The sequence below is a fragment of the Gobio gobio genome (genome assembly GCF_949357685.1).
Source record: "Gobio gobio genome assembly, chromosome: 8".
NCBI lineage: Eukaryota > Metazoa > Chordata > Actinopteri > Cypriniformes > Gobionidae > Gobio > Gobio gobio.
In genome coordinates, this window is record NC_137114.1 from 40,861,109 (window position 1) to 40,877,982 (window position 16,874).

General features: G+C 37.5%; 1 protein-coding gene across 1 annotated transcript; it reads left to right on the forward strand.

Annotated features, from left to right (window-relative positions):
- The first annotated feature begins 6,558 nt into the window (after positions 1-6,558).
- LOC307130056 (uncharacterized protein) lies at positions 6,559-12,718 on the forward strand. The gene is made up of 10 exons (XM_079822917.1): positions 6,559-6,857; positions 7,372-7,493; positions 7,656-7,721; positions 7,822-8,426; positions 9,110-9,215; positions 9,301-9,447; positions 9,524-9,584; positions 11,123-11,286; positions 11,371-11,457; positions 11,595-12,718. Exons 1-10 carry the CDS (start codon positions 6,683-6,685, stop codon positions 11,613-11,615), a joined length of 1,554 nt encoding a protein of 517 aa, XP_079679043.1. The 5' UTR covers positions 6,559-6,682; the 3' UTR covers positions 11,616-12,718.
- Positions 12,719-16,874: the final 4,156 nt, after the last annotated feature.

A 16,874-nucleotide genomic window follows, 5' to 3' on the forward strand; every position in this document is an offset into this window, starting at 1 on the left:
TATTACATTTCAAAAACACCATAGATAAACTTTTAGTCAACTTTTTATTGGCATATTATGCAAAAATGTACATTTGGCGATATGGCTCTGTTCTAAATCCCCCATCCTTTTCATGAGCTCCATGAAAAGCCAAGACAGGGAACAGCAGCAGATTCTGGGAACAACCTCTCATTTTTTTTAACTGGGAGGGCAGCAAAATCCCCCATTTAGAACAGAGCATGCATCAATGACAACAGAATGACATTGATTAAATTAAACACAGTTAAAGGAGGAGCTGGGGAGGAGGTGGGTTGCAAAGCACCGTGCAGTAGAAGCAGCCAAGCAGGCAGATTGAACTGAAGCTATATGCTTAAGTAATGCGTCCTGTTTGAGAGTTGCCAATTGAGTGTATAGAGACAGAGCGGCCACGCCCACACCGGGGGAAAGTCCATTGACTTTGCATTGCGTGAGGCTGCCTCCTTGTCATTTCGGACTTATAACAAAAACAGAACAATGTCTAAAAGCTGATATGTGTCAAGGTGTACAGCAAACAAGCTAAAAAACTTTTTTATAAGCTGTCGACCCCAAAAAAAGAGGAGACGGGCAATAAGACGAGAAGCTTCAGCAGTAAGAATGGGTAAATTATGGGATCCTGACACTCAGTATGCCTATGTGTGCCGTAAACATTTTGTCACTGTTAAGTCAAATATCCAAATGTCAGTTTTATATATTATATTTCCAGTCGCTGGTTACGTTCCCCTCCAGTGGGTGTAGTTCTCTCAACGAGTGGAGAGATCCACCTATGTCAGGTATGGATGCCCTTCCCATAGGTGGATCTCGAACACGAGATGATGAAAGAGAACTCCGTAACTGTGCAACTACGGGCACTTTTGACTATCCCAATTTTTTTTAAATCAACCTCTATGAATTAAAAATTTAACCATCACAGTCTGTAAGACATATAAAAATGGACACAAAATTGAATGTAGTCATTAAAGGGTTAGTTCACCCAAAAATGAAAATTCTGTCATTAATTACTCACCCTCATGTCGTTCGACACCCGTAAGACCTCCGTTCATATTCGGAACACAAATGAAGATATTTTAGTTGAAAGCTGATGGCTGAGAAAGGCTTCAGATAGGCCTCCATTGGCATTCAGTACATTAATCCTCCCAAGACCCATAAAAGGCACTTAAAACGTCATTACAAAGTCCATCTCACCACAGTGGCTCTACAATAATTTTACGATGCGACGACAATAGTTTTTGTGCGCAAAAAAAAATCAAAATAACGCCTTTATCCAGCTTGTTATTGTCTTCCGTGTGTGCCTCCACGACGCATGCGCGAGAATATGACGTAGATCCGGCGCTCGGACACATGAGCCAGAAGGGATTTGTTTACAAGCAGAGGAAGACCCGCGTGTCTAAGCTGTTGGATTCTACATTGATCGTGCTTTAAGTCTCGGCGTAGTTCTCAAAATGGGGCTAAAGTGTGTATTTCATGGATTCCCGAACGCTGGCGCTACGTCATATTCTCGCGCATGCGTCGTGGAGGCATACACGGAAGACAATAACAAGCTGGATAAAGGTGTTATTTTGATTTTTTTTTTAGCACAAAAACTATTGTCGTCGCATCGTAAAATTATTGTAGAGCCACTGTGGTGAGATGGACTTTGTAACGACGTTTTAAGTGCCTTTTATGGGTCTTGGGAGGATTAATGTACTGAATGCCAATGGAGGCCTATCTGAAGCCTTTCTCAGCCATCAGCTTTACACTAAAATATCTTCATTTGTGTTCCGAATATGAACGGAGGTCTTACGGGTGTCGAACGACATGAGGGTAATTAATGACAGAATTTTCATTTTTGGGTAAACTAACCCTTTAAGATTTCAATCTGGTTTTAATAATATGTTTGTTTTTTATGTTTTTCGTGTCGTCTTCTTAAAAAGTGTCTTTATTTTATAATTTTTCTATCATTTCTATAAAAATGTAATATATTTAAATAGCTTTTTCAAATTTGATGCAGTTTTGTAAATACTGATATAAAAAATAATATACAAAAAAGGGAATTTCTATGTTTTTTTCTATGACATGTAAACATTTTACAGTAACCTTATATGTCAATTGTTTACATACACACAAAATATAACACTTTTAACTTTTTTATGACAGACGTTGCAATTTCAATTTGTAAATCATCTCATCTTAAGTGTTAAAATGTTTTTTTTTGCAAATGAAAATGTGAAAAAAATAGAAATAGAGCAGTGCTGCGGTAATGACATCTTGTGTCGGTAAGGACACAATGTTAAAATGCTACAAAATCAAAAACAGGCTACTGTAGAGAACAACAGTAAAAGTAAAAAAATACTTCAGTACTAACAATATACTGAATATTTGTCATTTAATATACAGTAAACCTTGAATTTGTCTTTACCGCGACACAAGTTCTTTACCGCAACACCTAAATTTGTTGCGGTAAAGACATGTTTCGGTAATGACATTTTTGCTAATATTTTAGCTAATTGGCAGCTAGCAAGGCCTACTATATTAGTTTGGACTCTTAGCATCTTAATATACATTAATTCAACAGTAATATACATTGATTTTTAAAATGTAATTCAAAATACACAATTATTAAGCTGAATGGTATGTAAATGATCAGTAAATAATACAAATAATTTTAAGATGCTGTAAATGAATCTTTATATTAAACAATTCTATTTGAAATAATGTCAAATTGTAATTAAATTTGCTTATTTTATGTATCTCAACATTGAGACCACAGGTGTGGGACATTAACAAAAATAGTGTTTTGAGTTATAAATGCTTCATAATATTATATTAAATCACATTAATCAGTAATTATATTTTTTGTCAAGGTGTGTAATGGCACTGTGAATATATTTAACATAATTAACACAAATCTAAAATTTCACTGCCCGTAGTTGCAGAAACACCCATTAATTAAAGGGATTGTTCACCCAAAAATTAAAATTCTGTCATCATTTACTCACCTTCAACTTGTTCCAAACCTGTATGAGTTTCTTTGTTCTGCTGAACACAAAAGAAGATATTTTGAAGAATGTTTGTAACCAAGCAGATCCAAGCAACCATTGACTACCATCTTCTTCTTTTCCTTTCAGCTGTTCCCTTCAGGGGTCGCCACAGCGAACCATTAACTACCATAATAGGGGAAAAAATACTATGGTAGTTAATGGTTGATCTATCTGCTTGGTTAGAAACGTTTTTCAAAATATCTTCTTTTGTGTTCAATAGAACAAAGAAAATCATACAGGTTTGGAACAAGTTGAGGGTGAGTAAATGATGACAGAATTGTAATTTTTAGGTGAACTATCCCTTTAAATGGTAAATGGACTGCATTTATATAGCGCTTTTAACAGACCTACGGCCATCCAAAGCGCTTTACATTTGCCTCACATTCACCCATTCATACACTCATTCACACACCAACGGCGGTGTCAGCCATGCAAGGCGCCATCCAGCTCATCGGGAGCAGCTGGGGTTTAGGGGTGTAACGGTACACAAAACTGACGGTTCGGTACGTACCTCAGTTTTGAAGTCACGGTTCGGTACGGATTCGGTACAGCAGTTTTACAAAATTGCTTTTTATTAATTTTTATTCAACAGTGGTTTAATGAAAAAAAATTGTGTCTGTCTTTAAATGAATTCAGTCATAACTAAAAGTATCTTAAAGATAATGCTGTAAACAAATAGGGAGCCCTTACTTACATATTGCTATTAAAGATTAACAACAGAGCCCAAACTATTAGCCTAAATTAATTTGCTATTTATTTTTAGATATAATAATCAACACTCATAAGCTTCACATAAGGTAGTTTTTGCATTAACATCTAAATCTAATTATTATTATTATTATTATTTCTCCAATTCGTTGTTGAAATATAATCATTTAGTGGCTGTAATTTTCATGACAGGTTTATTTAAACATACATTAAATAAACAAGACATCACTAACAGGCTAAGTAGTATATAATGAATATATATAGGCTAATATAACGAATATATAGGCTAATATAGTGCATGCATTCAGTGAAAGAGTTAATCTCTCTAGTGAACTCACAGCTGTGGACACTGAATGACTTCTGAGGTAGGCTAAACATGATTCTACATGACATTGTTTACAAGCTGTTTTATTGTCTTTCCGCGGTTGAAACACCGATGGAGCGATTACACAACATATGATACGTTTCAGTAAGTTGTAATATATCCTCAACACACCTTAAGATATTAATTTATGTTTATTCTTTAGGAAGAGATGATCGCGTTCACTCGCGCGCCGCGCGCTGCCGCTTGAAGTTGAACTGATACGTGTCTATCAGTCACGTCACATTATAGAGCGTTAAAACGGCATTTATCGTTTGAATTTCGTGATAAAATGGACTGAATACTCAATATGTTCGTGTGGGAACTAGGATTGAAGTGTGTTCCGCGCTTTAAACAAGCCGACTGTTAAAGATTGCATTCATAACCGTTCGGTACACGCGTGCACCGTACTGAAAGCCCTGTACCGAAACGGTTCAATACGAATACGTGTACCGTTACACCCCTACTGGGGTTAGGTGTCTTGCTCATGGACACCTCGGCACTTGTTCAGGTGGAACCGGGGATCGAACCACCAACCTTCCAGTTTGTAGACAACCTACATGAACCACTGATCCACTGCCGCCTTTAAGCGAGCAAGTGTGCTACTGACTGTTTCATAATTTAACCATTGAAGTGTCTTACCAGTCCAGCAGAAAAAAAAAGCCATCTCTATGTCCGGTTTGAACCCCTTCAAAACACGGAGTTCACGCCACCTTTCAAAAGCCCTTTTTATCCTTGTTTTCGCATGGGCCCGGTTGTCTCTTTTTTTTCTGTAGCCACTCCGAAAGTCTGAAGTCTTTTGCATTTTTTTGGGTGAATCTCCAGTTGTCACTGGTGATTGTCGTTTGAACCTTTCTGGATCCGCCATCAAATTGATAAGTTTAATTATATCAAGTGCTGTGAGAAAAGTCTATAAATCCCCACTTTCCTCCCTTGCCTACTAGCCGGGACACCTTCTTTATGTGTACAGATGTGATGTAATGACGCAAAGATATGCTTGAATTTCCTGCGGAAATCCACCAGTACCACTGGAATTAAGAACATTATTACAAGCTTATCGTTGTAAATCGAGCTATGGTAAGCAGATAGTTTTGAACATTGGCTGGTTATGTACTTGCTCAAAAAATTATTTTGGATAATTTTTAACCCAAAAAACAGACTGCAGCTTTAACCATCAACACACAATAGTATGATCTTCCAATATAGTACTTTTAACAATCAGTTCATTCAACAGCAGACAATACAAAAAACATGTTTGCTAAAATAATTACAGTAATAAAGCCTGATGCCACATTACACTCTAAAAAACAAAACAAAAAATCCTGGGTTGTTTCAGAAGAAGGGAGACTGACAGCATCAAAATCAGTATTTTACATTACAGTATATATGCCATGTGATACTGTAAACAGATTACCATAGAGACTGCCACATTACTGTAACTCCGCCTGATAAAGGTCAACTACAGTATAGATTCAGTCATATGGCACAGTGAGAACATTTACTGTATTTCCAGAAAACTCTGTTCTAGCACAAAACCTCATGGCTGTCATATTTCATCACACATTTTGATAACACGCTATATTTATGACATTACGGATTCAATTACATAAGTTGGGTAATGTAAGTGTATATTCTAATGTTGCTTCTGTAGCCTGAGTTACTGTAATTGTTTCAGCAACAAGGGTGATTTGAAACATGTTGCTGTTGAATGAACTCGTTGTTAAAAGTACTAAATTGAAAGAAGATCATACTGTTGTTTCAGTGATTTAAACCAAACATTCCCATCACACATTATTACAATAATCTTGTGTCATAATGTGGGAAAAACTTTACAAATTAAAATTAAAAATATTTGTTGCATTATGCTGAACATATTTGTGACCCTGGACCACAAAACCAGTCATAAGGGTAAATTTTTATTTATTTATTGAGATTTATACATCATCTGAAATCTGAATAAATAAGATGTATGTTTCATTTATTAAAAAAGTTATTTTATCTTATAAAGTTATAGATATATAGATATTTTTCTTACAAAAACACATTGCTTCGCTTCAGAAGGCCTTTATTAAACCCCCGGAGCCATGTGGATATCTTTTATGATGGATGGATGCACTTTTTCGGCTTCAAAATCTCAACCCCCAGTCACTGCCATTATAAAGCTTGGAAGAGCCAGGACATTATTTAATAATAATAAAAAACGAAGAAAGAAGAAGAAGAAAGTTATATACACTAAAAAAATGTTATAGGCTACTTAATTAATGTTTATGTAATTAATGTTACTTAATTGATGTATATATTACATTGTTTATCGTACATTTTCTTTAAAACAACTGAACTGAACAGCTTTGCTCCACATGGGTTCACTGTTCTCTCATGATAAAACTCAGGTGAGACGCTTTGACTGCCCCGCCTCCTCAAGTCAGGTAATGAAAACACATCGCCGCTGACATTACACACCTGTTGAATGAGGACTAGGAGGTAGCAGCCCATCAGCCTACTCGACCACTTTATGCTTGTTGTCATAACATTCTAAACGCGTAGCACTTTATAGTCAGCTTTATAACCGGCCAACAGGATGGTGAGCCGTCAAGTAAAAGCTTCAGGGCGCGATACGCTGCCTAAAGACACCGAACTCCGCGACTATTCGCGCGACGTGTCACCGCTGCCAGCAGAACGTCCTGGGCCGAATCTACGGAGAGCGACGAAGAACCCCTCAGGGAACAGTAACGCCAAGAAGAGCTGTCAAACAGGTGGGTATCCTTGATAGAAGATTAATCATTGTGACCCTACTGGGTTTAAGTTTAACCAGACTAGATGGTTTAATATGGACGTATGACCTAGCTAATATTTAGCAGCTAAAACCTTCTTAGATTGGTTTAAGATGTCACAATCTTTTGATAAATGTAATAAATATAAGATTTATTAGATGTATCAAAATATACTTTACTTTTTATCTCTATTTAATAACCAGTTAGAAGACTTTAGGTGTTTTTGTTATTCACAATTTTTTTATGCTGCTCATAAAAACATCTGAAGTCATTATGAAAGTTACTACATGTGCTATTATACCAATGCATTCCCTATATACAGTTAACATGAGCATAAATATGATCTGTTCTATTAAAATTAATTTTGGTAGGGGTTGTGCGATGTTAATGTCACATTAGATATGTTCCCAGTCCAGAATGATTGCATTGTGAAATATTGAAGTGTGTAGTTTCATATATAGCCCACTGCTTTGCTAATAGGCCTGTATTACTTTAGGACCAAAAAAACACAAGTCCACATCTGAAAAAAAATACCTTGGCGTTAGAGTGAAAATGCCAGTAAGGGACATGCTTAAAAATATACGGATTGCCAAGGGTATTGACCCTAAAGACCTGCAGGTATGATTTTTTTTCTCCTCTTCTTATTTACAATCATATTGTGGCATGCTGATCATGGTCTGACTGTTTTTTTTAGGGGAAACATTCTAAGGCATCTAAAGGTAAGGTTGAAATATGTAAATGTTAGCATAAACATTTTAACCTTCTCGCGTATCTAATTAGCAATGTCTTTGGCCCAAAGGGGATAAGAAACGAGTTACCACAAGTGGAAACCGGAGACATTTTCAGGTGAGTGACGTCTGCAGAACCAACCATAGCTTCTTTTTCTGGAAACTTCTGTTACCTGGTACATAGGCAGGTTGTGACAAATGTTTTCTGTTTGCTACAGAAGAATCCTCAAACAAAGGGTCTGGAGGAGCTTGCGATTATAGTAGAAGTGTTGGAGGAGGATCTTAAGACCTGTCAGTCACACAGATCACCAAACAAAACCCATTCAGCTTCATACTCTTCAGAGTTCTGGGTTGAAGAAGCACCTCAACAGGGGTTAATGAACACAAACGGTCAGGATAATGAGATGCCTTGGTCTCCAAGCTACTCCGTACCCCCTGAAACCTCCCCTGTCCATTCCGTGTGCAGCTCCTATCCGTCCCCAACTTACAGCCAGGGTACTGATGTCTTCTTGGAGAATCAGGAGGAATATAGCAGCTATGAGTCCGATAATTACAGGTATGATTGTCTGTATGGAATGAGCGGCTCTCCTGCAAACTCATGCGAATACCAAGTGCCCTCCCCACAAGAATCATTCCATGCCAGTCCCAACCCAGAAGTCTGGGAGGTTTCTCCACAAAAGATGAAGTGCCCACCATGGCCACATTCTCAGCAGGAGGAGTGGAGAGGTATGACCTTCTTCTGGACTCAAATGGAGAGAGAGGAGAATCTGCTGAAGGAGATATCGGACCAAGAGCTTCTTGCTGTGGATGAAAACGGAAGGATGTAAGATCATTTTACTTTTCAAGAACTCACTGAAGCCATTGCAGATGGTTTCTTCATGCAGATGCTAATGGGTAATCTTTCAAAGTGCAGCTGTAATTTAAAAAAATGAAGAAAATGCACACGGTTTCTTAAAATAATCTTCAAGTACCAAGAATTGCAAGGGTACTTTTTGTAGTGCCACTTTTATCACTAGAAACTTTTTATGAAATACAGAAGGAGCGAAATTGGGTCTGCCATCGTCGTTGTCGCGTTCAATAAGCGGCTGCATTAGTTTTCCGCTCCCAACTTTATGACAAACCCCATTATTAACTCCTCAAGCAGGGCGGAATAAAAGAGATTAATGGCTCGCATAGGAACCCGGTTGAAATCTGAAGCATTTCAGCAGCAACAAAGATGGCACAGAGGGTCTTCAAACAAGCCCTCTCGCATACAGAATTGATTGGTACAATGGTTATTGATATGGCCGCACACACAAACCTGACAAACATCCTGAAAGACTACACCGGTTGAAATGACAGCGTTGTCAGACACATTAAAAGATGACGCCGAGTTTACCTTTCACTGGAATAGGCCAGTAGTACTCCACCCATTGAGCACAGCTGTTTACAATTAGTAATACCCTGACATTGAAAGGCAAACAGATCATGCAATGGAAAGTGACTGCTTTCATGCTCTCTCCACAGTCTTTTGCACAGAGTTGTTGAGGAGGGAAAGAGATCCCTTGTGTATGCTATTGCCAGAAGGATGGTGGCTCTGAAGAAACTAGATATCAAAGATTCAGAGGGAAAGGTGACAAACGATCATAGATGCACATTCTCTGAGTGTCACTCAACAAACACGCATAAATGTTGCAATGGCCTGTTTTTCTTCCCAGACTCCCCTTCATCTTGCTGCACAGAAGAATCAACACTTCATGGTGGCTGATTTGGTGTACCTTGGTGCAAATATCAATGAGAAGGACCGATACGGGAAGACATGTCTCCATCTCAGTGCAGAGAATGGATATATTCGAGTCTTGGAGGTAAATTTATGTGATGCTGGAATATTAGCATACAGATCTTACTATTCACTCATTCTGTAAATATGTTTTTTGACAGGTCCTGAAAGGTTTAATGAAAATTGGCGTATATGTTAATTTGGAGGAAAGAGATGCAAACGGTATGTTCTTTTCATTTTGTTTGTGACAATAATGTAAATGTGCGCTAGGCAGCCAGTTATTTCCCCATTAATTTAATTTCCATAAAAGTCCGCCGGATTCACATTTGCCAAATCTTTTATAATGTTTTTTTACAGTAAGGCTGTGGCTGCACGCATATTGTTGAGAAAGAATCCGGTAGTACTTGTCACAAACTTGTTTCAAAATCCTGTTGAGAAAGAGCCGCCTCATTTTGTAATCAGAATTTATTTTACTAAGGTGAGTAAGTTCAGCCAACTCAGAGTATATTCCCAGTTAACACGCAAGACATTCTCAACAGACCGACGATGATTCACCATAGAAACAGACGCTAAGAAAAAGTGCGCCATTCTACTTCCTCTTCTTCTTTTGTTTAATGGCGATTTATATAACCTACTTAGTGCACATCGCCACCTATTTGGTGGTTGTGCAATCATCTTTTCGTTTAATAAGTAATCTTAAAAAAAAATATATTGTTTGTTTGATGCTAATTAATTGAATGCAGATCCATGTGTGAAATTTGCTTCATACGCGTGAATTCACAAAAAGCACCACTTGCGTAAGACGCTCAATTCGTGTCGCGTGAATGAGGTGGAATCGTGTCCATCGCGCCGCGCGTCAACGCGCCTTTCCATTGACTTAACATGGAAATTACTCGCGCCAGACGCTCTATTCGCGTTCGGTGTGAACGCAGCATTAAATTATACCCAGGTATGTCACATAACCTGCTTTCTGGAATACCCCCCTGAACACACCTCTATGAGCATGTTTTTAATTTCTGAATCAATAGGTAAAAAAATACTTTAAAAAAAAAAAGAAAAAAGAAAACCTTATCATGTAGATTGGTATAGTTTTTTATTATATTTAAATGATGTGTGTTAGTTTGTATATAATTATTATTAATTTAGTTCTTTCAATGGCAAGGCTAGGTTAGTTCAGGCTGTAAAAAGTCATATCACGCATTATTAGATGGTCATTTTAGTAGAGCACTTGTATGTCAGATGAAAAACTGCATTGGCTAATTCTTGTAGTTAAGGGGATTTAAGGGTTAATTCATCCAAAAATTTAATTTCTGTCATTAATTACTCACCCTCATGTTGTTCCAAACCCGCAATGACAATTATTTTTTTTTTGTGCAATGTCATTGCAACTTTCAAGGCCCAGAAAGGTAGTAAAGACATTGTTAAAATTGTTCATGTGACTCCAGTGGTTCAGCCTTAATGTTATGAAGTGACGAGAATACTTGTAATACTTTTTGTGCGCAAAAAAACAAGCAAAAATAACGACTTTATTCAACAGTTTGAACTCGGAAGAGCTGCACTGTAATTACGACGTAAACTAGGAGACTGGCACAGACGAGAAGAAATTGTTGAATAAAGTCGTTATTTTTGCTTGTTTTTTGCGCACAAATAGGATCTTGGCTATGAGCTTTCACACATTAAAGTTGTTTTGGATCAAAATGGCTCATTTGAAGTGTATTTCTAGACATGGATTTATTAGAGGGCTGGTGTTTTCTTTGCAGGGCTCAGTGCGTTGCAGTGTGCAGCAGTAGCTCTTAACCACACTGTGCGGGAACTAGAGCTGTGCGAGTCTGCAGGCCTCCTTAGACTGCACAATCTTCGCAAGGACCAGATGATGGAAACACTGGAGTGCCTCCTTCAAATGGAGTGCTATATACACACTGCGGTGAGAACGAGAGACATACATGCTGCTGCCCAAACATGATTCACTTGCGTAGGAGTTTCATTGTTTTTTTTTTTTTTCATATAGGAACATGGTCGCCTCAGTATGATGAACAGAGGTGTCGCTTCCAAGCCGTGTGAAAAATCAGCCGCTTTTCAGTCATATAAAATCAAGGTGTGAGGCATGTTTAATGTTAGATGACTGATAGGCGATTTGAAATGGTGTTAAATTGACCTGTTACATAGCACAGTTCCAGACATGTTTTGTTCACGGCACTAATTCTTAAACTTGTTTATTGAATTGTTTTTCAGGCCAGCAACAACATGATTTAGAAGTGGTTTGGCTCATTTGCAGCTGCTTCTAGCAAGAGTTGTTTTCTCTGCCTGGCCAGGCAGTGCTGTTAACTGACGGTAAATGTTTTTGAGTGAATACAAGCTTTAACCTGCCAATGAAGACGTACGTGTGTATATATACACGTATTTTAGTTTATAACTAAAGCGGATTAGAAAAGTCTTCAGGGCATGGTAAAGCTATGTATTATGCAACCATAGGTTTTGTTAAGTGTTCAGGTGAAAAGTGAGGTGGATCACTGCGCAAAAACACAATGGTTGCCCAATAGCTGGTTTCTATGAAACTTCCACTGTTTGTTACATTTGAGTAGCAATATGTTTTAAGGTGGTAAGACCTATGAGTCTGTCGAATGCCACAGTTTCTATTTGCTCCAAGAGTAAATAGTTTTGATATTAAGGAGACTGTCGTGATTACATATACTGGCGTACAATGGCAAAATGCAGTAACTGTGCCAACAAATTTTTTGGGGGGGAATTTTGATTGTTTTTATGATTTAAATTTTTTTTATTTACAGTACACGCAATTTCTCTGAATCTAGGAGACAGAATTGACAAATTCAGTTTTTGCACAACATGCGCAAAGTTTGCGCAAAATTGCATTTTTCTTATGTTTTGCACAACAATATATGTGGACGTTTCCTAATATCATTTACAACCGTATATAAAGAAAAGTACAAATAAATATGATAAATGAGCAAGGATGCCTTAAATTGATCAAAAAGTGACAGTAAAGACATATTACAAAAATATATATATTTCAAATAAATGCTGCTCTTTAATTGTCAAAGAATCCATCAGTTTTCAACATTGATACACTCTAAAAAAAGCAATTGGGTTGTTTTAACCCAGCAATTGGGTTGTTTTAAGCAAACATTTAACCCAACCACCTGGTTTAAACAACCCAATTGCTGGGTTAGTCCATTTTCAACCCAACTCGGGTTGTTTTTAACCCAGCTTTTTTAGAGTGTAATAATAAGAAATGTATCTTGAGCAGCAAATCAGCACATTAGAATGATTTCTGAAGGATCATGTGACACTGAAGACTGGAATAATGATGCTGAAAATCGTCTTTGACAGGTTAATTCAAATACAAAAAAATTATAGTAATATATATATATATATTTTTTAATTACTGTACTTTTGATCAAATAAATGCAGCCTTGGTGAGCATGGGACTTTTTTTTATTTTTCTAAAAATATTCAAAACATTTAAATATATATTTTGAATTACAAGGTATTTGAGGTGAGAAGCTTTAAAATATTCTTAATTGGTGGTGGTTGAGGAGATTCCCTCCTTCTATATGTAAAGCGCTTTGAGTACCCAGAAAAGCGCTATGTAAATGTAACAAATTATAATTAGTATTAATTACTTTTGAAAAAATTGCTCAGATGTAAGAAAAAGCTGTCTGTTTCTTAATGCTGTATTTTGTAATATTGATAATCATTTGGGTACTATAAGGTGTTTCCAACAAAACTGTATTTAGCATATTTTTGTAATGGGTAACAGTTATATTCTTTAGTTTATCTCAAATGTGATATGTTTGATTGATCTCATTTCTGTGTTACATTATTAAACATATGCCATGTAACACAGTTAATGTTACATGGGCACACAGAGTGATGCATATATCTTACATGGTAAATATAATATGGGTGCTGTATGTATATGACATATTTAGGGCTTTTTTTATGCTCTATTGTAAGCATAATGTTTTTTTGTTGTTATTTTTTTTTACATGAATATGGTTTTAAAAACAAAATAGACACATGGCATATTAATGGGAGCGGGTAGCTATAATTCAGAAATAATAGCTGAAATTTTTTCTGTGAGAGATGCTTTGATTATTCATTTATGGTCTTTTTCCAAACTTTTAGTTATAAATACTTATATTACTTGGTTATATGCGTACTCGTATTAGTTAATAAAGTATATTGTATAAGAGTTAGGATGTATGTGAGTTTGTACTGGACATTCTTAAGACAATTAAGTTCTTGTGGCCAATATGAGATTCGAGTGTGAACTGATCATGGTCCCAAACTGAGCCGCATGCACAAAATAACAATAACCAGACAGCGCGGCGTGTAGTCATACGGATTTAAACATGGAGGATATTGAAATCAGCATTTAACGCGTTTATTTATAAGCTGATGTGCCGCGAATTTCTGCGCAGCCGATAAGGAGGATGAGGAGAAAGAGAGCCAATTTTTTCTAGTTTTCCCTCAAGTTTTGCTATAGAGCTGTCAAAGTCCCTTTCAGTCTTTATTGACCACATGATCAAATTATTGGAGTGACTCACATCCGTGTAAATTTTTAATTTCGAATGTTGATCTAGAGGGACTTAAAAGTCGCATGAATTCCGATATGACCGTTCGGACTGAGGTTGCGTTCAGACGCATAGCAAAACAATCCATTCCCAATTTCCCATCTGTATCTGATGTATGTAGCACGTAAGGCTATGTCCACTGTCAGTCCAAATCCGATTATTTGTGTATCCGATTGCAATCTGACCTATAATTAGTGATGTCCACACTGTGTATCGCAACTGTTCAGATCGGATTTGTGTGTCCATGAAGCTCTTTCGTTTTCCAAAAAATCTGCATTGGTTTCAATGGCAATGATGTTGAGTTGGTAGGCATAAGCCAAAAACAGCAACAACAACCACAACATGGAGGAGTTTGCAATAAAGATGTTGTCTTATTTACAACATGGAAATAGCCACCCACTACTGCGTATGGTATGCGCTTGATTCCGTATTTCTGTGTTGTCGTCTCTGTTGGTTTCAAAACACGTCTCCGTTATATTGTCATTTTCTGCCCTTCCGGCAATTTGCAACAACACAACATTGTTTCTACAGCGACTTTCAGCTTGTTTCCTGTAACAACGTTTGAGGTTTATGTTTTACGTAGCGTGCGAAAGTCACACAAACCACAAGAAATCAGAGCAGTCAGACTGGAACTTCCAGAAATGCGATTTGAATAGGATTTCAAACAACATATGAATGTAGCTCGATTTTTAAAAATCGCATTTCATGTGATTTTTGGCCGTTCAGACTTGCTAAATATGATCAGGTTTCAATCGGATATGGACGAAAATCGGATTTGGACTGACCGTCTAAACGTAGCCAATGTGGACATCAATAATTCTAGATCGGATTCAAATCTGATACACAAATAATCAGATTTGGACTGACAGTGTGAACATAGCTATTAATTGCAAATGATCAAATATGACTTCTCTCTGCATGGGTTGCTTTGGTAACAAAGTACCCACGTATGTGACGAGCCTTTCAAAACAGATTCAGGAAAAATGTAGGTGTTTCTTGCTCTCCAAAAAGGGCCCTGTCAAGCTGCTATGCAGAACTCCTCCTTCACACAGGAAAGTGCAGAAACATTTGGACATACCATTTAAAAACTGTATGAATACTTCTGGTATTTCCGTCTACGGTTTTGACGTTGTTGCTGTCACGTTAAGAGTGACACAAAAGACAGTTTGAAATCTGATTTGAGCAGCCAGAGCGTCCAGACAGAGGCGCATTTGTATAAATCTGATTGGAATCACATTTCTAATCGCTTCCATGTATGGTTTGAATCTGATTTGGAAAAAAAAAAAAATTCTGATTTTGTGTTTATTTTTTGCCCTCCAGACTTTCAAAACCCCATTTGGTTATGCAATTTTGTTTGTTTGCTGGCAGTCTGGACATGGCAAAAGTGGCCCAAATCAGATTCCATGTGGTTCACACAGACTATATATATATATATCACATCTGAATCACATATGATTTGGGACACTTTTGCCTGCAGTCTGAACATTGTCAAAATGTCACAGATTTGTGGAAACAGAAGTTGTTTGGCCACGTCTGCGATTTTTCTATAATCATGCCTACAGAAGAGATTTTTGTATTATTGGTATTTGGAGTTATTTTTGCATTACTCTGGGGAGGGGAGTTCTCATAAACTTAAATGAGTTTTTGGACTCCCATCAGTCATATCTTGTGCAGGTCTGTGCCCGAGGCATCATGGGGCAGGTTTGTACAGATGAGATACCAGTGTAATTATCTTGTTGCTATGTTTTCATCTTGACCCTGTTCAAGAGAAAGAGAGAGAATACGTCTTGCTATGGTTATAGACACTGTTTCATGCTGTTGGGGAAAAATAATAAAGATGTTATATTTGACTACTGCTGTTTGTTTTGTATGTTTCCATGCAAGTTTATAACAGTATTATATATTATTACATTAGTATATAACTCTTGAAGAGAAAAATGAAATGTCATTTACAAACCCTTCTTTTCATTACAATTTTTGTAATAAAAAAAATAAAAAAATAAATAAAAAAGATATTTTACAGAATGTCCAAAGCTGCTTTTCATTGAAATTACCATAATGAACCATAACTAGTTTTATGGCTGTTATTTTAAGTTGTTGCGCACTGAAATTCTTGCTCTCCTAAGCAAGTTCATGATGGTTTAAGAGACTGATCCGAGTTTTCAATTTCAGCTTACTGACTGGTTAAACGGACACAGCTTGAGGAGAAGAGTTTCGCTGAATTATGACTTTTGCTCTGTTCCTCTCACAAAGCTGTTTTGTGACTTGGATTATAACAGACCAATTTGATTATACTTTTATGTTACTTTTTTTGAGACTTGAAGTATTATTCCCATTCAGTCGGTCACTTCCGACGCCACGTCAGAGACCGACGAATAGGAATCTCGCTAGGGAGAGCCAATCTACTTCGAGTGTAACTAAACGAGCCAATGCACATTGGCATGCAATGATTGCACCAGCTGCTCATTCCACGCAGCGCGGGTATAAATGAGCCACAGGTGCTTGCATCAAATCAGCTTTTTGCTTTGGAGGTGAGTGGTGGATGGTTTGTCCTGAAATCACTCTCTACAAAGCGTGTGTTAACATTAGAACGAGTCAAGCTCTTTGAGTGGACCTCTCCTCGTTTGGTGTTGGAGTGACGGCACTGCAGCGGGGTCGATTTTCTGTCTTTTCACAGCTGGTAAGAGATAGCCTTCTATGAGAGAGAGAGCACGCATGACAGGCTGCACATTTTCCCTGTCTGTGTTGCCGCGACTATCCCCCTGTGTACCTCAGTGCTGCGGAGAGCAGTTTCCCTAGTTATACCTGTGTGTTTCTGGATGGGGTCGTTTCCTGTCCTCACTGACGGTCACGAGCACTGTTTCACATGTCTGGGCGTATGCATGCTGAGACGGCGTTCGTGGGTGGTTCATGTTTT